At 39.5% G+C, this 26,840-nt stretch overlaps 1 protein-coding gene across 3 annotated transcripts in view; it reads left to right on the top strand.

Annotated features, from left to right (window-relative positions):
• The window catches only part of slc37a3 (solute carrier family 37 member 3), a 113,225-nt gene that overhangs the window by 65,105 nt on the left and 21,280 nt on the right, over nucleotides 1-26,840 (top strand). For 2 of the 3 annotated variants that reach the window (XM_051691590.1, XM_051691589.1), the window contains exons 12-13: nucleotides 19,084-19,131; nucleotides 19,304-19,455. In XM_051691590.1, coding sequence (XP_051547550.1) covers nucleotides 19,084-19,131; nucleotides 19,304-19,455 — 200 coding nt within the window. Of the gene's footprint in view, nucleotides 1-19,083; nucleotides 19,132-19,303; nucleotides 19,456-20,453; nucleotides 21,446-26,840 lie in introns of those variants that run through there. The other variant, XM_051691591.1, reaches the window with a different exon arrangement.

Here is a 26,840-nt window from a genome sequence, read left to right as displayed (position 1 = left end):
ATAATAAATTAATAAAAACAGGGAAGTAGAGGTGGTAAAATAAATAATTTATAATAAGCTCAGCCTTTATTAAGTTTTTTAATGCCTGATAGAAATGTATCTTCCTTTATAGAGCAATACAGTACTTTAGGCAATTGCAGAATAGTCCCATTAGTCACATATACACTTCAGAAAATTGAGTACACAACTATTTCTGGGCTTAAAAGATACAAAAACCAAATCAATGCGGAACATTTCATCTCAAAAGGAATAAAATGTGGCCCCCTATGCACTACTTGAAGCCCGATGTGGCACATTTACCAAAATAGTTGCCCACCCCTGGACAACTTGGTGATTGGTGGCACTGTCCACAAACTTTGGTGCCTTCAAGACACTGTGCTACACAGCGTTAGTAAAATATACATGTAGCATTATACGTCAAATTTCAAAATGGCAGAAAATTTATAAGTCTGACCCTGTAACATTAGCTGATCATCTAGTTCTGTACCAAAAGGAATCTAAAGAGACCAGGCTCATGGCTTTAGGCCAAATTATTAAAGAGTGTTGAGTAGATGCAACCTTACTTCCAGTTTGGCTTCTTTTTTGCCAAATGTATTTATGCATTACATGAGAACAGATTATTGCAGTGTAACAATTATACAGAAATATAATCTACATAAAATTTACACAAACGAAAATGGTAACATTACACTGTAGGCTTTGACTGTGTAACAAACAGTCAGCTTAAGGTGGCTACAAGTATAATGTGGTTAAATCTCAATATAACTCTTCTAATTAGCTTAATTGACCTATCTTTACTTACTGCTGTAAACAGGTTTCCTTTCTACAATGCACTAGATTTGTGGGGGGTAGGTTGAGTGCAGTCTGCTGTGATGGCACAGCCTAGTGCATTTTGGGAGTTAGAGCTGCCTGAAGTGTACATAAGTGTAGGCTCGCTCCCTCTGTCAAAATTGAGGGGTTCAGGGTCTGTCCGCAGAAACTTCCCTAACCCATTTAAGTGGAAAAGCTTCCAAAATGGCAGTGGGGATTCCCCCAAAAGGATTTTCTAGGGAGTCTATGTTTAAAGTGGAGTGGAAATCAGCCTTAGTTTTGTTAAGTTTGAATGTCACATTCACAAGCTACAGGCCAATTAGTCATTATGGGCAACACCCAGAAATGATGAGTTCAAAGAAGAGGTTGTTGTTGTTGTTTTTTTTTTTTTTGTTTTTTTTTTTTTATCAAAGTGGTAGGAATGTTTTCTTGTGGAAATTAATTCTGATGACCAATTAAGCAGTTAAGGCTCATAATAGTGCCACCTTGAGGCTGATTCTCACAAAATATGGTATAAAGCCTAATTGAAAGTGTAATAAGAATAAGAACTAGCAGCAATTGCAGGGCAAAGCACAACAACGGGAAAATTATAATAAAATATGATTGCCTGAAAACATCACTGGATATTCCATATTGAAAGTGGTATAAAAGCCATAAGTAGAATTACTTAACGTACGTAAAATTGCTTAAAACTTTTGACCAAAAGAGGACGCTGTCACGTAATTGATATGATGTAGTTAGGTATTATGCCAATAATGCATAAGGTGCATTCCAATCGTTAATATTATCAAAAGTTACAGATGCTGGCATTTCACCTAAAGTGTGTGTGATGAGGAGGAGGGCTGGGCCGGCACCCAATCGGGCTAATCAGCCAGAGAGGGATAAGGCCGAGTCGGATGCGGCAGTTTGGGAGAGAGAGAGCCACATGCAGCTGCTGTGTGTGTGTATGTTTGTGTCTTTTTAAGTTTTCATTAAACATTTTTTTGACTGTTCAGCCAGTTCCCGCCGCCTCCTTGCCCATTTTATCCCTGTTACATTGGTTCCTTAACCCGGGAAGGAGGAGGGATGCGCTGTCGTGGAGTCATCGCCACGGCCGTCTGCCAGGGTACGGAGGAGTCGCTGCTGGCTGCCTGGACGCGGAGGAACGGCCGCCGTCCACGAGGGGAGGAGGGGCTTGCTGCCGGCCGCCTGGAGTGGTGGAGCCACTGCCAGGGGCGGAGGGGCTTGCTACCGGCCACCAGAACGCGGAGGGGTCGGAGGAATGGCCGCTGTCCACGAAGGGAGGAGGAGCTTGCTGCCGGCCACCTGGAGCGGAGGGGCATTCCATCCGCCAGGGGTCGGAGGACTCGCTTCGGTCCGCCCGGGGAGGAGTGGCTGTCGTCCACCAGAGGGTGGAGGAGTGGTTGAGGACCAGGCGAAAGCGTGTCTGGGAACCGGCGAGCAATTTTTTTTCTCTCTCTCCTCTCTCTCACTGTTGCTCCGCCTTGCCCTTTCCCTCACCTCTTTTCCCTCCCAGGTCTCGAAAGGTGGGGAAAGCCTGCCGGCAGGCACATCCGGAAGGAAAGTGGGGGGGGGGGAATGTATGTCGGGGGTTCCCCGGCCTGAGGCAAAGGAGGGAAGAGTGTGACGAGGAGGAGGGTGGGGCCGGGCCGTGAGTGTGCACTGGCCCCCAGTCGGGCTAATCAACCGCAGAGGGATAAGGCCGAGCCGGATGTGGCAGTTCGGGAGAGAGAGAGCCACACGCAGCTGCCGTGTGTGCGTTTGTGTTCTTTTTTTTGGATGAACACCTCCCTACTTCATTACCTTAAAAAAACAAAACAAAACAAAAAACATAAAACTCATACTTTGGTTGTTTAATTTGCTTGATGCAACTTACAGTTTCATAATTGTACAGTTTGTTAATAAATTCAGCAGGCTTTCACACTATTAATGTGAGACCAAACCTTGCATTTCTTGAATTCAAGCAGATGAGGGCTATACCTGAGGCCTATAAAATGAAAATGTGAAGATAGAAACTAATAATAAAAGTGACTGTGGAGCGGGACCTGGTCGTGTGTCTGTCACTGGGGAGAGAGGAAGTGGTAAGGGCCATCACCTGGTGATTTGTTAACACTAAACACCTGTGTCTCGTTTCATTGATGATGGAGACGGGCTTTAAAAGGCCACCGGAGCGACAGACAGCAAGAGACCAGAGATGCTGTGTGTATGCACGCATGCATGCTGTAAAGCCAATACTTTGTTGTGAAGCTGAAAAGCCAATACTTTGTGAAGCTGAAAAGCATTGAATTAAAAGTTGACTCACGTGGACTGTGAAACCGGCTCCTGTGTCCTTCCTACTCGAACCCCTCTACAGTGATATTATTATTATATTTCAAAAATAAGTGAAATGACTGATAATATTGCATATTTTGTCCCACTGAAATGCTCATTCTACAGTACGGCATTGATTTAGAGTTGGATGCAGATGTACATTTTCTGATATTAACAACAGTGTGTTTATCTGTAACATCTATAAAAAGTAAAAAGTAAACACCAAATTTATGTGGCTAAATCATTCTGACAGTGTGAGCTGTGACTCTTTTCATCAGGTTCTTATTGATTGATATCTCTTGGAATTTCTGAAGGCAAATAAAACCAGTTAAATTTACTTACACTCAAAAACATATTTTTTTTTTTAGGATTTACGCATTTCTATTTCATCTTAAAACATTTTTTAAATATATTTCACTTGCCTTTTTTTTATAGTTTAAACTGTGTTGTTTGTAACAATACCATAGTAAGCACAGGGAATATGGATTTTCACTACCATGGCGATGTAACTTGATTTCTATAAAAAAAAAAAAAAAAAACTATAGCATTTTTTGTAATTATAAACCATAGGCCTAAACACATTTAAAAACAATAAATGCTAAATAGAAACATTTATGTGACAAAAATGAATGACATTCCCTCACTCCCCTATGTTGCCTAGGGCTGTCGCGATGAAGGAATTTCCCTTGCGGTTATTTTGGGTGGCTCAACAGCGCAATATGCTGTATTAACGCCATATTTTTTAATTTCTTTTTTTGCAAATTACTTCATTTATCCTGATTTTAGTGCTTATATAAATAAGCTCTATTGTTGGGCTATTATTATGTAGCCTATATTGTTGTTTTTTAAATGACAAAGATGACAGTTTTAAAACCAATTAAATACTTATTTATTGTTAAATTCAGAACACAAAGGGGCAATGAGGTGCAATAAGAATGCAAGGTAGGCTACATGCCTTTTCTCCTTTATGAAAAAAAAAAGGGATTAAGCCTAGCCAGCCTAGGCCAAATATAAATTGTCAAATGAAAATAAAGTAAATTGTTAAGGCTTGTTTAGTGCAAATCAACAGAGCCTGTGTACAAATCACAATGGAACACAGTATTAATGAATTAAAAAAGAGCCAGTATTTGGGGTTCCGGTTTCCGCTCGATGAAGTAGTATTGGAAGAGAGAAGCTCCATCAAGATAATCTACTAACAGACATCTTGAGCCCTCAAAAACTGATAAAACGGGATGCAAACTTGACTTAAGTCACGTAACAACAGAACTTCTGATATGAGGAAAAATTTGCGTAAGGGAAAAGCAAAACAAATTCAGAACACTGTAACTCCCTTCACAGTCGACAGCCCAAAGATGGCGGATAGCACTATGGAGACCACACCGGAGAATATACTTTCTCTGCAAATGTTAAGAGAGGAACCGCAGTCATTTAGAGAAGCGGTGCTGGTTCAGATAAAAGCTGAGATTGGGACATCATTTAAAGAAATTAAGGCAAACATATCCTCTCTTTGCGAAGAAACAAAAGCGGACATACGTGCTATGCATGACGAGTTAGCCAATGAGCTAGCACGGCTCTGCTCGGTGCAGGCAGAAGCAGCCAGTAACTATGAGGAAAATGGGTAACACAATCAGCAAAATGATGGATAGGGTAACAGCACTGGGACAATCACAACAAGCAATCAATAAGGAATGTAAGAAACTACAGGAAAAATGCCTGGATCTAGAAAACAGAAGCAGGAGACAAAACCTTCGAATAGTGGGCATTAAAGAAGGAGCCGAAGGAAGGTACATGATCAGATTCCTTACAGAATTTTTCCCTGTGGTGCTGGGTGCTGCTGACTTCGATTCCCCGGTGATGATAGACAGAGCGCATCGCAATCTAGCCCCAAGGCCGACTAAAGAGGAGAGGCCCTGAGCCATACTCGTTTGCCTACATTACTACACGGACAAACAGAAGATATTGAGCCTGGAGATCAGCAGATTGCGTGCAGCTTTCAGTTCGGTGAAAAGAAAACCTCGAGAAAATATTGAAAATATTGCGGTTATCGCGACAGTTGCCTATTACAAATTTAATAGAGCTGAAGTAGTGATATGATAATATTTATTATGAATCTATTTCTGTCTAAAGTTTAGTTAGCTACTATAGCTAACTGTGCCGAATTCAAATGGTTTCCGCCTCTCGCGCCATGCTTCACTGGTTCTCGCAGCAGTGCGTGATTAAGAGCTTGAACCAGTCTGCGAGTAAAAACGCACCTGCTCTGTCAGTTAAGCCATATCCAACTACAGAGCCATACAAGTGCATAAGCCGAGGTTGTGACTCCACCTGTCTATTTGATGCTGCAAAACTAGATACTTTAGATGCATGGTGAGACTTCAGTTCAGGATCAGATGAACCGCAGTACAAATGCATACCAACCCGTATAATGGAGAACTGGTAGGCTAATATTCAGAGTCTAGATAAACGTTTTTATGCAAAGACAAAATTGACGATCGATTTGATATATGACTGATAAACGCCCCCCATTTGTGACCTAATGCCCGTCTTCTAATTTGCTCTCAGCGCTCCCTGACATCCTTTGAATGCGGTACTGCCCCCGTTGAGAACCCATGCTTGTAGTAGATGTTAATGTTGCACTCCTGTTATAATTACAGCATAAGGATATGCTTGTATTATTTTCCAATGCCAGTAATAGTAAAGAGAAGACTCAGGGGTGCAGGCCTTATGGGAAGAATTGCAAAGAAAAAAACACTTTTCAAAAAGAAAAGGTTAGAGTGGGCAAAGAAACACAGACATTGGACAGCAGATAATTGGAAAAGAGTGTTATGGATAAAGATCCCATAGAGCTTTTGTGGGTTCAGCTAGACTGTAAGGTGCATGAAAAGTGTGGGGTGAAATGTCACCTGAGTATCTGGACACACTGACAGCTAGAATGCAAAGGATCTGCTAAGCTGGCATTGCTGCATGTGGAGGATTTTTTGATGAGAACTGTTTGAAGTTGTTTAAGAAGTTCTGAATTTTATTTTCAAATTTTAATAGTAATTTTTCACGTTATTAATGTCCTGACTATACATTGTGATTAGTTGAATGCCACTTTGGTGAAAAGTACCAATTTCTTTCCATAAGAGCAAAATCTGTACATTATTCCAAACTTTTTGCCGCCAGTGTAGATAGATAGATAGATAGATACAGTTTAAGTCAGAAGATTATTTACATGTAGGTTGAAGTCATTAAAACTAATTTTTTAACCACTCCACAGATTTAATATTAGAAAACTATAGTTTTGGCAAGTCGTTTAGGACATCTACTTTGTGCATTACACAAGTCATTTTTACAACAATTGTTTACAGACAGATTGGTTCACTTGTAAATGACTATATCACAATTCCAGTGGGTCAGAAGTTTACATACACTAAGTTAACTGCCTTTAAGCAGCTTGGAAAATTACAGAAAATGATATCAAGCCTTCAGATAATTAGCTTCTGATAGGAGGTGTACTGAACTGGAGGTATACCTGTGTATGTATTTTAAGGCCTACCTTCAAACTTAGTTCCTCTTTGCTTGACATCATGGGAAAATCAAAAGAAATCAGCCACAAATTGTGGACCTCCAAGTCTGGTTCATTCTTGGGAGCAATTTCCAAACAGCTGAAGGTACCACGTTTATCTGTACAAACAATAGTACAAAAGTATAAACACCATGGGACCACGTAGCCATCATAACGCTCAGGAAGGAGATGCATTCTGTCTCCTAGAGATGAACGTAGTTTAGTGCGAAAAATGCAAATCAATCCCAGAACAACAGCAACCTTGTGAAGATGCTGGAGGAAACCTGTAGACAATGTAAGATTGTCACAAAAATTATCTGCATCACTTCCGGGAAAGTCAAAGAACTCTGCGAGAACCAACGTCATAAAACTCTCACACAGAGGAGCATCTCCACCTGAGAAAACACACCCCACCGATTGGGGACCATAAAACACAAATCACACTCACATCTGCTCTCTCTCTCTCTCACCTTAGGTCACTTTAAGGACACTAAAAACTAAGTTATGACTTATCCTGTTCTTTAATGTAAAAGGTTTTCTGATCATACATGTTTGGTATCATTCAAGAGGTCTCAGTGCAACTGGTAAAAGGTCTCATTCCCTTTCAGCAAAGTCAAATCACAAGTAAGGTTTCAGAACTTAATAAAATACAGTATTCTATCCGGGGCATGCCCCTCCCAAGTCTCACACAGAGATCAGATGCTGTATGCAGATTAGGTGTATTCTTTGTAAACATCAAACAACCTACTCAATCAAAGGTTGACTTACAACTCCCTAAATTGTAAACCAAATCCTAAATAACATCAAATACACACATCTGAAATAACAATGGAATCGTTTGGTACTTAAGGAAGGATGGTAGAGAAGCTCGGGGAATCTGTAAATCAGATCTCCCATGCTTCGTCATTTGCATGTAGTTTTTTCTCTACCAGGTATTTCTTATTATTGATAAATGTTTGAAGGAATCTGTAAATCAGATCTCCCATGCTTCGTCGTTTGCATGTAGTTTTTTCTCTACCAGGTATTTCTTATTATTGATAAATGTTTGAAGGAATCTGTAATTCAGATCTCCCATGCTTCGTCGTTTGCATGTAGTTTTTTCACTACCAGGTAATTGCAATTTGTATTTCTTATGTTTGGTAAATGTTTGAATGGAATACAACTTTAATTATATTATTATGCTTGGTTCACTGATAGCTTTGAGTCTGATTTATTATTTTAATTGAATTGTTTGAATGTATTACTATTACCTTGTAAATAAATTGTTATTATGATTCATTCTGTAGGACTGTTTTCTTGTATATTTCTTGTTAACTACAAATCTATGGTCAGAGTTGTCTTAATTAAGCTACTTCAGAAGTAACCCATTAGTTAAGTATGTAAGAGGCTAAACGGTAAACCGAGAATCTGTAATAGAACTTAGCCAAGTAGAATTAAATGGAAATACTAAGGGTAGGACCGAGAATCTGTAAAACAGGACTTAATTGACTGGGGCTAAATGGTAAACCGAGAATCTATAATAGAACTTGGCCAAGTAGAATTAAATGGGAATACTAAAGGTAGGACCGAGAATCTGTAAAACAGGACTTAATTGACTGGGGCTAAACGGTAAACCAAGAATCTATTATAGAACTTAGCCAAGTAGAATTAAATGGGAATACTAAAGGTAGGACCGAGAATCTGTAAAACAGGACGTAAATGACTGGGGCTAAACTGTAAACCGAGAATCTATTATAGAACTTAGCCAAGTAGACTTAAATGGGAATACTAAAGGTAGGACCGAGAATCTGTAAAACAGGACTTAATTGACTGGGGCTAAACTGTAAACTGAGAATCTATTATAGAACTTAGCCAAGTAGAATTAAATGGGAATACTAAAGGTAGGACCGAGAATCTGTAAAACAGGACTTAATTGACTGGGGCTAAACGGTAAACCAAGAATCTATAATAGAACTTAGCCAAGTAGAATTAAATGGGAATACTAAAGGTAGGACCGAGAATCTGTAAAACAGGACTTAATTGACTGGGGCTAAACGGTAAATTGAGAATCTATTATAGAACTTAGCCAAATAAGACTAAACGGATAAAGCCAAGAACCTATAAGGATGTAGTCTAAAACTTACTAATATCTGAAACTGATGAATTTGTAGTTAAAGGACCTGTGTCTGGCCATCGTTATGTTTGGAGGAAAAAGGGTGAGGCTTGCAAGCTGAAGAACACCATCCCAACCGTGAAGCATGGGGGTGGCAGCATCATGTTGTGGGGGTGCTTTGCTGCAGGAGGGACTGGTGCACTTCACAAAATAGATCGCATCATGAGGAAGGAAAATTATGTAGATATATTGAAGCAACATCTAAAGACATCAGCCATTAAGTTAAAGCTCGGTCGCAAATGGGTCTTCCAAATGGACAGTGACCCCAAGCATACCTCCAAAGTTGTGGCAAAATGGCTTAAGGACATCAAAGTCAAGGTATTGGAGTGGCCATCACAAAGCCCTGACCTCAGTCTGAATTTGTGGGGAGAACTGAAAAAGCATGTGCGAGCATGGAGGCCTACAAACCTGACTCGGTTACACCAGTTTTTTTTTCTCCCCTTTTTCTCCCGAATTTGGAATGCCCAATTCCCAATGCACTCTAAGTCCTCATGATGGACTCGCCTCAGTCTGGGTGGTGGAGGATGAATCTCAGTTGCCTCTGCGTCTGAGACATCAACCCGCGCATCTTATCACGTGGCTTGTTGAGCTCTCCGCGGAGACATAGTGCGTGTGGAGGCTTCACGCCATCCACCATGGCATCCATGCACAACTCACCACGTGCCCCACCGAGTGCGAACCACATTATAGTGACCATGAGGAAGTTACCCCATGTGACTCTACCCTCCCTAGCAACCAGGCCAATTTGGTTCCTTAGGAAACCTAGCTGGAGCACACCCTGGGATTCAAACTCGCGAACTCCAGGGGTGGTAATCAGCATCTTTACTCATTGAGCTACCCAGGCCCCGTTAGTTACACCAGTTCTGTCTGGAGGAATGGGTTAGAATTCCAGCAACTTATTGTGAGAAGCTTGTGGAAGGCTACCCAAAACGTTAAGTTAAACAATTTAAAAGCAATGCTAACAAATACTGAGAAATTGTATGTAAATTTCAAACCCACTGGGAATGTGACGAAAGAAATAAAAGTGGAAATAAATAATTCTCTACAATTATTCTGACATTTCATATTCTTAAAATAAGGTAGTGATCCTAACTGACCTAAGACAGGGAATGTTTTTTACAGTTAAGTGTCAGGAATTGAGTTTAAATGTATTTGGCTAAGGTGTATGTAAACTTCTGACTTCAACTGTAGAACTGGTAGAAAAAGACTCTCTCTGCTTTATATATTTAGCCAAAAGCTTCCCTGCTTTGTCCCCTGACTCAAAGTATGACTGTCTTGCCCTGAATAACCAAAACTCCACCTTGCGTGACAAAATAGTATTATATCTGTATTTCAATCAGGTCAATTCTCTGAGGCCATCAGACGACATTTATTGCTTCAGTTCTGCCTCAGCACTTTTAATATTCCCTTCCAACTCTACGAGTTCTCATGCTTTGGATTTTTTGATGAATGAGGCATACTGTATGATCCGAGCCCTAAGAACCGCCTTAAGTGCCTCCCAAGCCACACCCACAGAGGATACTGAGGACCAGTTGGTCTCCATATTAACATTGATTTCAGCCTTTAACATTTGTTGGAAATTAGGATTTTGCAAAAGTGATACATAAAGCGCCAACTATGATTTCTTTTTCTCCATATGTGGTAACACCTCTAAACTCACCAGGGCCTGATCTGAGACTAAGATGTTTCCAATTGAATAATCAACAACAGATTATCCCTTGCGCCCCAACTGCCAGCGGGTCATCCCCGCCTTCCTCGACCTGGGAGGAGACAGGAGGGGAAAAACAACAACAACAAAAAACAAAATAGGCAAGGGAAAGGCCAACAAGGAGCGACAGAGAGAGAGAAAAAAAGAAACTCACTCACCGGTTCTCTGATGCGCCGTCGCATGGTCCTCAATCACTCCTCCACCCTCTCAGGCGGATGGCAGCCATTCCTCCCCGGGCGGACCGGAGTCAGACCTCCGACCCCCAGTGGACAGAACGCCCCTTTGTGTTCCCGGCAACCCGTGGGGACACTCCTCCGCCCCTGGCAGCGGCCCTACCGCTCCAGGCGGTCGGGGTGTCGCTTCCCTGCTCCCCTTACGGACGGCGGTCTTCTCTCGACCCCTCCGTGTTTCTGGGGGATTGCAGGGCACTCCTCCCCTGGCAGCAGCTCCATCGCTCCAGGCGGTCGGGGAGTCCAGTCCCCACTCGTCTCGGGGACGGCGGCCATTCCCCGCGTCCGGGCGGTCAGGCTACTCCGTCCCCCAGCGGATGGCAGCGGCGCTCTCCTGGGTGGATGGCAGTGTTGAGGGCTCTGCGACGGGCATCCCTCCTCCTTCCCGGGTTTCGGCATCAGTGTAAGGGTGTTAGAGGGAAAGGAAGAGGCGAGAACCGGCTTGAGAATATAAATAATAGTTTAATGATCGACTTAACCAAAAACACACAAACATAACCATACACAGGGCAGCTGCCTGTAATTCTCTCTCTTGAACTGTCATCCCCTGCCGCCTTTATCCCTCTAAAAAATGAAACAAAGATAAATCATATCACACTTTTTGCACCTTTAAATGTAAAAATTACAACCTATGCAATGCCACTGAAATTCAAATTGACACATTTCAGAGAAAAAAAAAAACTTAGAATAACTTAACTGCATAAGTGTGCACACCCTTTTATAATTGGGTATGTGGCTGTGTTCAGAATCAACCAATCATCAAGCTCATGTGAAATAGTACACACCTGTCTTCACCTGAAGTGACCGTGATTAACTCCAAATAAATCTCAGCTGTTCTTGTAGGATTTTTCTGACATCTTCTTGGTTGCATGCTACTACAAACAGGGTTGGAAGGGTTACTTTTTAAATGTATTCCACTACAGATTACAGAATACATGCTGTAAAATGTAATTTGTAATGTATTCCATTAGATTACTCAAGGTCAGTAACGTATTCTAAATACTTTGGTTTACTTCTTCAGCACTGGTAGATTTTTTTCACTTGTTTTTACTAAAAACTCTGCCAGTACAGTGAGACAAAATACACGTTAAAAACACATTATCTGAAAAACCTAAATATCTTATGCAGTGTTGTTTCTAAAACAAGATAAATCAAATTGATCTTGTTTTAAGGATTTTTTTTATATTTTTACAGGAAAACAATACAAAAATTATTATCAAGAATACTATTTTTGCCCTAATATCAAATGTCTTACTGGAAAAAAAGAAATTATGATCCTATGTGAATTTTTTTGATAAAAAAATATGATCGTGCCTGGTAACGTGCTTGTAAAATGGCTAGACATAGCATTTTAGCTTAGCGTAAAGCTGACAATTCACACAAGGTTTATTTCTATTTCTTCTGCTCCAATCTTACTTCTCCGTCTGCTCGCATGAATGTAACACTTCATAAGAAATTGATTCACGGCTGTTCAAATGCACTTTTGGCATTTATATGTATCATTTTTTCCATCTGAAAGGACTAAATATTGAATGAAACAAATGACAATAAAATGCAAAGTAATCTCTTCAGTAATCAAAATACTTTTTGAATGTAACTGTTTTCTAAATACCAATGATTTAATTTGTAACTGTAGTGGAATACAGTTACTTATATTTTGTATTTTAAATACGTATTCCCATTACATGTATTTAGTTACTCCCCAACCCTGACTACAAGAGCCATGGGCCACAAAGAGCTTACAAAGCATCAATGGGATCTCATTGTTGAAACGTACTGCTCAGGTGAGGGCTACAAATTTTTTTCCAAGGCATTAGACATACCATGGAACACAGTGAAGACAGTCATCAACAAGTGGAGAAAGTATGGCATAACAGTGACATTATCAAGAACAGGACATCCCTCCAAAATTTATGAGAAGACAAAGAGAAAACTGGTCAGGGAGGCTGTCAAGAGGCCTACAGCAGCATTAAAGGAGCTGCAGCTCTTTCTGGCAAGTACTGGTTGCTCCCTACATGTGACAACTATCTCCCGTATTCTTCATCCGTCTGGGCTATGGGGCAGGGTGGCAAGACGCAAGCCTTTTCTGACGAAAAAACATCCAAGTCTAGCTAATCTTTGCAAAAACCTATATCCAGTCTCCCAAAACCATGTGGAAAAATGTGTTATGGTCTGATGAGACCAAGACTGAACTTTTTGCCCAAAATTGTAAAAGGTATGTTTGGCACAAAAACAACACAGCACATCAGCAAAAGAACACCATACCCATGGTGAAGCATGGTGGTGGCAGCATCATGCTTTGGGGCTGCTTTTCTTCAGCTGGAACTGGGGCTTTAGTGAAGGTGGAGGGAATCATGAATAGCTCCAAGTACCAGTCAATTTTGGCACAGAACCTTCTGGCGTCTGTTAGAAAGCTGAAAATGAAGATATCTTTCACCTTTCAGCATGACAATGATCCAGAGCACACATACAAATCAACAAAAGAATGGTTTCAGCAAAAAAGATTAATGTTTTGGAATGGCCCAGCCAGAGCTCAGACCTGAATCCTGTAGAAAATCTGTGGGGGGACCTGAAGAGGACAGATCTTGAAAGTTTTTGCAAAGAAGAGTGGGAAAATATTCCCATGTCAAGATGTGCCAAGCTAATAGACACTTATCCAAACAGACTGAGTGCTGTATTAAAATCAAAGGGTGCTTCAACTAAGCATTAGTTCAGGGATGTGCACACTTATGCAGTTAGGTTATTCTAAGGTTTTTATTTTTATTTTTTTTCTCTGAAATGTGTCACTTTGGTTTTCAGTGGCATTGCATAGGTTGTAATTTTTACATTAAAGGTGCAAAAATTATCATATGATTTATCTTTGTTTAATTTTTTACATCACAAAAACCTGCTGTTTTAACAGGGGTGTGTAGACTTTTTATATCCACTGTAGACTAGTTGAATGACATCAATCTAGCTATAAAATAAGGCCATTTAGGAAGAAATTGAGGAGCATCGCTCATTTATTTTCCTTACCGAACTGCGAGGAGAATTCTCGTCCTAGCAGGGGAACATTTTTAGACTCCTTTCGTGGAGTTTTAGTTTAACTGGAACTTTATTCCTTAAAGTGTGTCTGGGTTTGTTTCATCAGATAATTTCAATTTCTGTGCTCTTTTCATGAGTATTGAAGGCGGCGTTCAGCCTAACTCATAGCAGGGACTCTGGCTTTTTCGTTGTCACAGATGCGATACTTTACACTAGTTTCTCTGTTCTGTTTCTGGATTCAAAGAAAAGAATGACTGTGTGTACAAAATGATAAATAACTCATTTAGATTTTTGCATGCATTCCAACACCATTATATGTAGGAACAATATGTGTGTTAGGAATTAAACTGTCCGCATTCCACGTCATTATTATGTAGGAATTTCGGTTAATGTAGATGCACACAGTATGGATTAAAGTGCCTCCATCATTATGTAGGGAAGTTTATAATGGAATTAGCCATGTTCGACAACCATTATAAGAAAGATATATGACAAATAATTCGATTATTTGTCTGAATAAAATTTTCCAACATTAAAATCGTAATACAACGTCTCGTTGTATCCGCTCACGATTTCTATTGTAAGGAATTAGCTTTAATAAGGAAATTATGATTAATTCACTTATTGGAGAAATATTATTCTCATGGCTTATTGAAAGTAATATCACACTGATCTTAGGTATAGCTTTTAGGGCCGGATCTTTGAAAAAATCAAGTGACAAGATTATTTATCAAAATATACCACAGTCAAATTATCTTTGAATAATTTGCTTGGTTCTTGGGCTCTTTGTAGAACGTTCTGGTGGTTCTGTCAATGTTTTGGACTCTGTTAAGATCGTGGATAGTTGTTTGTCTGTTGTGTCGATGGATGATGAGGCGTGTGTGTATGTCATATTGCAGAGAAGAGAGGGGCTTCCTCGGACCTTGGCATCTGAGCCTTCATGGACTTCTACATGGTATGGAACTTGAGAGATGCTGGGGCGAGGCTGCAAGCTATGAGGGCAAGAGCGCAGAGGATGCAGAGCTGCTGAGGAAGTAAAGAGAGGAGAAGAGAGCCAAAGAAGAGAGAGACTCTTTCTTTTCTTTTTCTTTCTTTTCTTTTTTGGCGATTCGCAGTCTATGTGCATATCGCCACCTACTGAACTGTAATGCAATCATGATTTATTTAGTTCATCTTTTCCTTTAACCTTCCATTCTTTCGTTTTCCTTCTCTCCCTGCTTTCGTACAAAACTTCCTTAAAAAAAAAAAGAGAGAGAGTCTTTTGAGCTGAAATTGTTCGCACCCCAAAGGTATCTTGAGCCAATCAGAAGCGGCTTTTCAGAGGCACATGGTCAAGAGTACCCACCCCTCAAGATAATTAATTTATGGCCTTTGTTCCAAGGTTTGTCAGCTTCCCGCTCAAAAACTGAACATTTTAATCATGAATTTCATAAGAAAACTATAACTGCAAATAACCCGAAAATACTTCACACCATCATTCTGGAATTTAAGAGACAATCAATTACATACCAAACACTTGTACATTCTTATTAAATTACAGTTATAATTCAGTTCTACTGCATGATAAGACTTCCTACTGATTCTTTTTTTTTTTTTTTTTAAACATGGATAACACATTACACATTATGAAAAACAATGTTCAGGGTTATCATCTGCATAGGATGCATTTGTCCATATTTGTAGTATAATCCTACACATGTCTGTGTATTTGGATTGTAGTGAAATAGAAAAGGCCAAGGTCCATGTCAACCATTCATAAATGAAGCTTCATGTGAGCTAGAAACATGCCTCATGATTAGTATAATAGTTTTAAATGTGGAGAGTCTCTGGCAATCATGGACAGAGTAGTCACTCAGCAAATGGCCTGTCATGTGATGGCTAACCGAAGGGTTGGAGGTTGTAGGTATGGAATTTGGATTTCCATGGCAACCAGGGAGGGGTTTCTTCAGAAGCATGACGTTTTCAAGTCATGTGCTATCTTGACAAGTCTCTTTTGTTCATTTTAGTGGCCAGATGTGAGCTTCACCTAGACTTTAGGGAGCCAGTTTGTCAGCTCTTAGCTTGATGGCTCTGAGTAATTTCTGTTGCTCTATGCCATCTTGGTGAAATTCTGTTTTAATTCTTCTTAATTTCCTTCTGCCTTCAGTCACTACATACAGGTGCATCTCAATAAATTAGAATGTCGTGGAAAAGTTCATTTATTTCAGTAATTCAACTCAAATTGTGAAACTTGTGTATTAAATAAATTCAATGCACACAGACTGAAGTAGTTTAAGTCTTTGGTTCTTTTAATTGTGATGATTTTGTGTCACATTTAACAAAAACCCACCAATTCACTATCTCAAAAAATTAGAATATGGTGACATGCCAATCAGCTAATCAGCTCAAAACACCTGCAAATGTTTCCTGAGCCTTCAAAATGGTCTCTCAGTTTGGTTCACTAGGCTACACAATCATGGGGAAGACTGCTGATCTGACAGTTGTCCAGAAGACAATCATTGACACCCTTCCCAAGGAGGGTAAGCCACAAACATTCATTGCCAAAGAAGCTGGCTGTTCACAGAGTGCTGTATCCAAGCATGTTAACAGAAAGTTGAGTGGAAGGAAAAAGTTTGGAAGAAAAAGATGCACAACCAACCGAGAGAACCGCAGCCTTATGAGGATTGTCAAGCAAAATTGATTCAAGAATTTGGGTGAAATTCACAAGGAATGGACTGAGGCTGGGGTCAAGGCATCAAGAGCCACCACACACAGATGTGTCAAGGAATTTGGCTACAGTTGTCGTATTCCTCTTGTTAAGCCACTCCTGAACCACAGACAACGTCAGAGGCGTCTTACCTGGGCTAAGGAGAAGAAGAACTGGACTGTTGCCCAGTGGTCCAAAGCCCTCTTTTCAGATGAGAGCAAGTTTTGTATTTCATTTGGAAACCAAGGTCCTAGAGTCTAGAGGAAGGGTGGAGAAGCTCATAGCCCAAGTTGCTTGAAGTCCAGTGTTAAGTTTCCACAGTCTGTGATGATTTGGGGTGCAATGTCATCTGCTGGTGTTGGTCCATTGTGTTTTTTGAAAACCAAAGTCACTGCACCCGTTTACCAAGAAATTTTGGAGCACTTCATGCTTCCTTCTGCTGACCAGCTTTTTAAAGAAGCTGATTTCTTTTTCCAGCAGGATTTGGCACCTGCCCACACTGCCAAAAGCACCAAAAGTTGGTTAAATGACCATGGTGTTGGTGTGCTTGACTGGCCAGCAAACTCACCAGACCTAAACCCCATAGAGAATCTATGGGGTATTGTCAAGAGGAAAATGAGAAACAAGAGACCAAAAAATGCAGATGAGCTGAAGGCCACTGTCAAAGAAACCTGGGCTTCCATACCACCTCAGCAGTGCCACAAACTGATCACCTCCATGCCACGCCGAATTGAGGCAGTAATTAAAGCAAAAGGAGCCCCTACCAAGTATTGAGTACATATACAGTAAATGAACATACTTTCCAGAAGGCCAACAATTCACCAAAAATGTTTTTTTTATTGGTCTTATGATGTATTCAAATTTTTTGAGATAGTGAATTGGTGGGTTTTTGTTAAATGTGAGCCAAAATCATCACAATTAAAAGAACCAAAGACTTAAACTACTTCAGTCTGTATGCATTGAATTTATTTAATACACGAGTTTCACAGTTTGAGTTGAATTACTGAAATAAATGAACTTTTCCACGACATTCTAATTTATTGAGATGCACCTGTATATTACCCTGGAATTAGTTTTTAAAAAACAAATTACCACAGCTGCGAGGGGGTTTCAATTACAGCTGCTGAGAGAGTGACAGTTAATTTGGCATCTTCTCCCATCTGACTTGCTTAATCCACCGCTCTCTATTTTTTTCTCTTCTGGAAAGTCATTCAAATGTAAAGTGGATTTTATGTTTTGCTCTTGGAGCAAATGGGTATGTGAAAATAATATTTCCTGTGATCTCCTATTCACTCCCATTCACTGCTATCGAAGTTTACCTTGCAGTCGTTTACTTCCGCATTCCAAAACCCGGAGTGTGAAAAGGTCTATCGTTGACAGGTGATTCAGAAAGGTGCATCTCTTTTTTTGATTGATCTGAACCTGATACGATGTATAAATTAAAATGGAAAAATCCTAGCTTGACAAAAATTACATTCAGAAAGGGTTGAAAGGTGAATAGATTTCTTGGATCTACTATATACAGGTGCAGCTCTAAAAATTTGAATATCTTGGTAAAGTTCATCTTTTTCCGTAATTTAATTCAAAAAGTGGAACTTTCATATATTCTGTATTCATTACACATAAAGTTAAATATTTCAAGCCTTTTTTTGTTGTAATTTTGATGATTGCAAAAATCCAGTATCTCAAAATATTAGAATATAGAATTTATAATACAGAAATGTCGACCTTCTGAAAAGTATGTTAATTTATGCACTCAATACTTGGTTGGGGCTCCTTTTGCATGAATTACTGCATCAGTGTGGCGTGGCATGGAGGCAATCAGCCTGTGGCACTGCTGAGGTGTTATGGAAGCCCAGGTTGCATTGATAGCATCTGTATTGTTGGGTCTGGTGTCTCTCATTTTCCTCTTGACAATACCCCATAGATTCTCTATGGGGTTCAGGTCAGGCGAGTTGGCTGGCCAATCAAGCACAGTAATACCATGGTCAGCAAACTAGTTACTAGTAGTTTTGGCACTGTGGGCAGGTGCCAAGTCCTGCTGGAAAAGGAAATCAGCATCTCCATAAAGCTTGTCAGCAGATGGAAGCATGAAGTGCTCTAAAATCTCCTGGTAGATGGCTGCATTGACTCTTGACTTGAGAAAACACAGTGGACCAACACCAGCAGATGACATGGCACCTCAAATCATCACTGACTGTGGAAACTTAACACTGGACTTCAAGCAACTTGGAATCTGTGCCTCTCCACTCTACCTGCAGACTCTGGGACCTTGATTTCCAAATGAAATGCAAAATTTACTTTCATCTGAAAAGAGGACTTTGGCCACTGAACAATAATTATTTTCAGTAACTCGTGCAAAAGGAGCCCCGACCAAGTATTGAGTGCATAAATTAACATACTTTTCAGAAGGTCAACATTTCTGTATTATAAATTCTTTATTCTAATATTTTGGGATACTGGATTTTTGATTTCCATGAGCTGTAAACTGTAATCATCAATATTAAAACAAAAAAAGGCTTGAAATTTTCTATGATTTTCTAATTTTTTGAGATGCACCTGTATGCTGTTAAATTATGTGTTTATGCTGATTTTATCCCTCTTTTAATCTTTGCTTAGATTCTCCAAATAACCAGCTGATGAATGGAGCTCTTTTAGCGATAACAGGTGAGAAATTATATTTTGATGAAAGAATTTATATGTTCTCTGTCCAAAAGAGTTTATTAACATTATACACACACACACACACATATATATATATATATATATATATATATATATATATATATATATATATATATATATATATATATATATATATACACATTATTTTTTTCAGGTTTTCTAATTGGAGGCCCATCAAACATGATCAGTTCAGCGATCTCTGCAGATTTGGGCCGACAGGAGGTGCTGCAGGGCAGTCAGGAAGCTTTGGCTACAGTCACAGGAATAGTTGATGGAACGGGCAGCATTGGAGCAGCTGCGGGACAGGTAAAGCACAGAGACAACGAGGAGTGTGAATAATTTAATGCTTTAATAACGACACATGCTTTATTAAAGCAATGAATTATTTTCTTTGGGTTTAAAGTAATAGTGTACTCAAAAATGACAATTCTCTCATCATTTACTCACCCTTATGATGTTTTAAACTCGTATGACTTCTGCAGAACAAAAATATTTTGATGGACATATGATGTGAATTGAAGTCATCAAATACACATACTCATGCTTGATGCTTACGCAGAGCACGTGTACATAGGTAGAGCATGTGTACAGAGCTCTGCATATGCATCAAGTGCAAGGAAGTGCAATCAAGCTGCAAATCACGATTGAACCTAGGAGATTGCAGATGGCAAGATTTAAGGTGAAAAGGAGTTTAATTTTGGTCTTTTCTCACCCAAAACTGATTATACGACTTCAGAATACATGGATTAAACCACCATGTATGGATCATATGGATTACCTTTATGCTGCTTTTATGTTCTTTTTGAAGCTTGGAAGTGTTGAAATGTTTTTATTAAATAAAAATTGTTTTATATATACACTCATTTCAAATCAGATGATTGCAACACAGTCCAAAAACGTTGGGACAGTCGAGTGTGTATCAGTGTTATTTCTCCTAATAACACTAAAGTGTTTGGGCACTAAAGACACAAGTTTAAAATAATACAAAATAAAAATTCCTCCATTCATTCATTATGCAGGTCTTCAGCTGCACAATTTTATGTGGTCTTTGTTACTGTATTTTGCACTTTATAATGCACCACACATTCTCAGTTGGAGACAGGTCAGGACTGCAGGCAGGACAGTCTAGTACCCACACTTTCTGCTTACGCAGCCATGCACTTGTAATCCAGGCAGTATGTGGTTTGGCGTTGTCCTGCTGGAAAATGCAGGGACATCCCTAGAAAAGATGGCATGTGGATGGCAGTATATGTTGCTTACATTTTTTATTTTCACGTATTTCTGCATTAATGGTGCCCTCACAGATGTGAAAGGTACCCATGCCATGGGCGCTGACAGACACCTGTGGACCTGACGCTGATAACAGCTTGGATGGTCCTTTTCCTCTTTGGCCCAGAGAATACAACGGCTGTTTTTTACAAAAACTATTTTAAATGTGGACTTGTCAGACCACAAAACATGATTCCACTGTTCTACTTTCCATCTCAGATGAGACCGAGTCCAGAGAAGTTGGCAGCGCTTCTGGACAGTGTTGATGTATGGCTTCTGCTTTGCATAGTAAAGCCTTAACTTGCATTGGTGGTGGTGGTGTTGACTGACCAAGGTTTACCAAAGTATTCCAGAGCCCATATTATGATATCCAGATGTGTTTTAAGACAGTGACATCTGAGGGATTGGAGATCACGTGCATTCAAAAGTGTTTTTTGGCCTTGCCCTTTACTACTGATATTTGACCAGAGTCCTTGAATTTGTTAACTATATTCTGCACTGTTGAGGGTTAAATGCCCAAAATCTTTCTAATTTGTCTTAAGGTACATTGTTTTCAAGTGCTGGGTTATTTGCTGAAACATCTGTTGGCAAATTGGCGAGCCTCAACCCATCCTTGTTCTTGAAGGACTAGGCATTTTTGGAGGCTCACATTTGCCTCACCTGTTTAACATCACCTGTTTCACATTATATGTCAGATTGTTATTAGTCCTGAAGTGCACATGTCTCAACTTTTTTGGAATATGTTGCAATCATCTGATTTGAAATGTGTATGTTAAAAAAAAAAAAAAAATCATTCAATAGGTAACATCAAATAATGTGTTTTTGTAGTGCTTTCAATAATAGTGCTTTTCAGTAGAACTTAAAAATCACTCCTTTTTGTTTTTATTAGCATTTACCATACGGTCCAACTTTTTTGGAACTGGGGTTGTATCTTAATTTGTCTTCTGCAGAAAAATGTCATACACATTTGTGGTGGCATTAGGGTATGTAAATAATTTCAATAAAAAATGAAAATTCTGTTATAATTCACTCACTCTCATGCTGTTCTAAATCCGTATGACTTCCTTCATTCCTGGGAACACTAAGGCCTATTCTTTTCAGTTCCCATGTTAACAGGTTATAGTATTCACATCGGAAGCAACAGCAGCACATCAGAGCGTAGCAAGAGCGGCACTGAGTGTATGTTTGCAGCACTGCTCAATCTAAACTAACCCCAAAGTATACTTCGGTCAGACATGAACGCTGAGGACGTGTGGCACAAATCTCATCATCAGCAGAGTGCTTGAGCACTGAATGCACTCATCCCGATTTTTCTAACCGTGCATCTTTGAATGTGCTGAATGTTCTTGGAATTATTTGCACTTATTTGCACTAATTTGTGGGTACACAAGGTGGCAACACTCACATTTCAGCCACTGGCTTCACAAAGAAACACTAGAAGAAGATGTAATTGCCACTAAATATCAGGAGATGAAGGTAAAATCAACAACAGTGGATGTGCAAGTCCTGCATTTGTATAACTCTAGTCTGAAAGGATACAAAGATATGAAAAATAAATACATATTTATGTGTCTAAACTCTCGAGGTGAAATAGCCCAGTGTCTCATAGCAGTCGTCGTGTGCATGGGCCAACCACCTGTGTATGCGCGCACAGTTATATGTAGGATACTTTGAATCAGAATGAGCTTTATTGCCAAGTATGTTTAAACATACAAAGAGTTTGTCTTGGTGACAGAAGCTTCCAGTGCACAAACAATACAACAACAAGACAGAGGTGATAATAAAAAATAGAATAAAAATAAAAAGTGAATAGAAAATATAAGTATATATAGAAATATAATATATATATATATATATATATATATATATATATATATATATATATATATATATATATATATATATATATATATACGTATGTACAAATACAAATCTGTTATATATATATATATATATATATATATATATATATATATATATATATATATATATATATATATATATATATATGCAGAGATTGACAGTCTCACATTCGACTGTACGCAGACGCTGAGCGTTCGTGTCAAAATGAAAGTATACCAAGGGCTTTAAAGTGACAGTACACTGTTGATAGACAAATTGAATATGATTTGCCATGAAAAAGTAGAAATTGCACAGAATAAGCATATATTTGTAGCCTAGTAGTGTGTTTTTATATGAATTTGAGCTCGTAGTGGAGAAAAAAGAAAACACTACTGGTAACATACACAGTCAATGTTTGGGATTGACAACCATATCTATTAACAGATGTGAGACTCAAAATGTCCTGTTCATACAACATCTTACAGTAGTGGCTTGAATACTATCTGTATGAACAAATAACCAAATTCACAACCGTATTCTATTCTCCCGAAAGCCTTGATTAACACCTGTAACAATAGTGACAGACTGAAGTAAATATCAAAGATGGCGATCTTCACAAGTTATTTTACAATTGGCACCGCATTATTCAATAAACAGGGGTAATCAAAGTGCGAGTTCACCCTTCAGATCACAATTAATTTACAGCGGCTTTGAATGCATTTTTAAACAGTGCAGAGCTCAGCACTTGTGTCGCACATGGCTGAGCAGCTCCAGTGGAAGAAAGCAGCTTGATCTTCAGATGATACACAGGTCCATGAGCTAACGAAACCCTATGTGAAACACACGAGATGCGCATTTACAGTGCACCATGCCTCTCACATTATATGGCATGAGTCAAGTGAAAGACAACTAGTGCGTTTCCATTCACACAGCACAGGTTTGCCGAAAATTAATTTTTTGTCCTGTGGAGGTGTGAGCAAGACGCAGTGAGGCATTTATTTAAAATAATAAAACACAGAAAAGGGGGAAATAAAGTGTCCAAGGGGCAAGTGTCCAATACAAAGGGGAATCTGCTGCCCTCACGATGAATGGGGCTATGTGAAGGAAGTGATGAGAGGGTAAGATCCAGGTATGGGCTGGGTCCGACGGATGTGACTTGCTTAGCAATATTTCTGGGGTGGAAGAATGCTGTTCTCCAAACATTAGAAATGTGATTTCGGGGGGTGGGGGGGGGGCTGGGTAGCTCAGCGACCATTGACGCTGACTACCATCCTGGAGTTGCGAGTTCGAATCCAGGGTGTGCTGAGTGACTCCAGCCAGGTCTCCTAAGCAAGCAAATTGGCCCAGTTGCTAGGGAGGGTAGAGTCACATGGGGTAACCTCCTTGTGGTCGCGATTAGTGGTTCTCACTCTCAGTGGGGCGCGTGGTAAGTTGTGCGTGGATCGCGGAGAGTAGCATGAGCCTCCACATGCTGGAAGTCTCCGCAGTGCCGTGCACAGCGAGCCATGTGATAAGATGCGCAGATTGATGGTCTCGGAAGCAGAGGCAACTAGGACTTGTCCTCCGCCACCCGGATTGTGGTGAGTAACTGCGCCACCACGAGAACCTACTAAGTAGTGGGAATTGGGCATTCCAAATTGAGAGAAAATGGGATAAAAATAAATAAAGAAATAAATGTGATTTTCAAAGGACAGATTGCTATCAAACATAATACCCAAGTTCTTAACTGTAGAAGACAATGTAACAGTACATCCATCAATAGTCAAATTATATTCTAGCATCTTATGTTTAGAGGTTTTTGGTCCAATAGTTAGTACCACTGTTTTGTCAGAATTTAGCAGAAGTACATTTCTAGCCATCCAGTCTTTTATTATTGTCAGCATAACATTGAAAACTAATTTCATAGTTCCCGACAGTTGGCACTGTCGTGCGCGGGGTTAATGCGCACATTTTTCTTTTTTCTGTTGCACTAATGTTGGAATGTGGTCTTTATAATCTTGTCTTTGACACACTATCTATTTTTTCTTATATGTCAAAATGTCAAATGTTAATATGAGTGGATTGTTTCTCTCCACGTGGAATGTGAATGGGTTGGAGCACCCCATAAAAAGAAGGAAGGTTATTTCTCTTCTTAAGTGTAAGAAATATGATATAGTGTTTCTTCATGAAGCGCAGCTTTCTCCACAGGAAGCTGAACAATTTGGAAAGATATGGGGTGGGCTTTTTTTTTTATATAGTGCTGGCTCCAGTAAGAGCAGGGGAGTCATTACACTGATAAGGAAACATTTACAATTCAAATGTCTCAAACAGAGTAAAGATAAATTAGGCAGAGTCATTATAGTTTTAGCTGAAATTCAGGGACAAAGTTTTATTTTGGCTAATATGTATGCACTTAACGTCGATGATCAGGAATTTTTTTATAGATCTTGAAGGGATGTTAGAAGCCGCCGGCACCCCTCATGATATAATATTGGGAGGAGACTTTAATCTTTTGATGGACTCAGTCCTTGATCATAGTGAAGCAAATGTATGCAAGCCCCCTAGAGCAACAGTGACGCTTCACAGGATGTGTAAAATCTTTCTTACAGATATTTGGAGACTTTTGAACCAGTCTGGTAGGGACTATACATTTTGTTCATCAGTCCATAAGATTTACTTTAGAATAGATTTTTTTATATATATATTTCCAAGTTCCTCATTTCATCTGTTGTTGATTGCTCAACTGGAAACATTTTAGTCTCAGATCACACCCTGGTGTGTTTAGAGGTGTTGCCACATATTGAGAAAAATAAATAATTTAGTTAGCGCTTTAATGTATCACTTTTGCAAAATCCTGAATTCCAACAAATGCTAAAAGCTGAAATCAGTGTCTATATGGAGACCACTGGTCCTCAGTATCCTCTGTGGGCGTGGTTTGGGAGGCACTTAAGGCGGTTCTTTGGGGCCGGATCATACAGTATGCCTCCTTCACCAAAAAATATAAAGCACAAGAACTCGTGGAATTGGAAGGGAATATTAAAAGTGCCGAGGCAGAGCTGAAGCACCGAATGTCATCTAATGGCCTCAGAGAATTGACCCGATTGAAATACAGATATTATACAATTTTGTTACGGAAGATGGAGTTTTGGCTATTCAGGGCAAGACAGTCATACTTTGAGTTGGGGGACAAAGCAGGGAAGCCTCTGGCAAGAGTCTTTTTCTACCATTCCCTCAGTGAAATCTGCTGGTGGTGAAATATTTGCCTTGGCCATTGATATTAATAATGCTTTTAAAGAATTCTATCTTGATATCTATAGTTCCATATCTTCGTCTACTGATGAAGATATTAGGAACTTTGTGGAACTATTAGAACTTCATAAACTGCCGACTGAGCAAAAATATTATCTTGATTTTGAGATAACCTTGGAGGAGCTTGGCGAGGTAATTAAGGCCTTGCCTACAGGCAAGGGTCCGGGGCCAGACGGCTTTTTGAACTGAATTTTTTTTATCTTATGCTACAGAACTGGCTCCACTTTTGTTAGAAGTTTAAACGGAATCATTAAAAAATGGAAAGCTTCCACCAACCATGACACAAGCCCGAATCAGTCAGATTCTTAAAAAGGACAAAGATCCAAGCGAGTGTAAGGGTTACCGTCCAATTTCCCTGATCCAGCTAGATGTTAAAATATTGTCAAAAAGTTTGGCTAACCAATTATGTAAAGTTATGACATCTCTTATACATATAGATCAGGTGGGGTTTATTCGGGGCCGTAGCTCCTCTGATAACATTAGGCATTTCATCAATATCATGCGGTCAGTGGCAAATGATCAGACTCCGGTCACTGCCATCTCACTTGACACTGAAAAAGCATTTGATATGGTAGAATGGGATTATATTTTTAAGATTTTGGAAATGTAAGGGTTCGGGAACACATTTATTGGATGGATTAAGTTACTTTATAGACACCCGGTAGTGGTGGTACAAACAAATGGATTAATTTTAGATTATTTTACTCTGGATAGGGGCACCCGGCAGGGTTGCCCTCTTTCCCCTTATTATTCTATCTTGTCCTGGAACCATTAGCAGCCGTGATAAGAAAGGAGGATGATTTTCTAGGGGTGGTGGCAGGAGGCGTGTCGCATTAAGTTTTTGCTTTACATGAATGATATTTTATTATTCGTCTCTGACCCTATTAGATCTTTGCCTTGCCTTCACAGAATTTTTAATTCCTTTTGTAAGTTCTCAGGATACAGAGATAATTGGTCTAAATCCGAAGCTTTGGCTCTGACAGCGTAATGGCTTTTCAGCCAGGTGCCTTCCAGTGGCCCAAACAGAGCATTAAGTATTTGTGTATTTTATTCCCAGCAAATTTGTGTGATTTATTTAGTTAATTTTGACCCTTTAATAAAAAGGTTTTCGAGCGATGTGGGCAGGTGGGCTTCATTACATTTATCTATGATTGGGAAGGTTAATGTTAATAAAATGAATTGTATTCCAAAATTCAACTACCTGCTACAATCTCTCCCTATAGATGTCCCCCTCTCTTATTTCGAGCAATTTGATAGCATAGCGAAGTCCTTCATTTGGAATGGTAAATGTC

The sequence above is a fragment of the Myxocyprinus asiaticus genome, chromosome 47 (genome assembly GCF_019703515.2).
Source record: "Myxocyprinus asiaticus isolate MX2 ecotype Aquarium Trade chromosome 47, UBuf_Myxa_2, whole genome shotgun sequence".
NCBI classification, from domain to species: Eukaryota; Metazoa; Chordata; class Actinopteri; order Cypriniformes; family Catostomidae; genus Myxocyprinus; species Myxocyprinus asiaticus.
The sequence above is the reverse complement of the archived record's forward strand: the minus strand, read 5'-3'. Positions and strand labels throughout refer to the sequence as shown.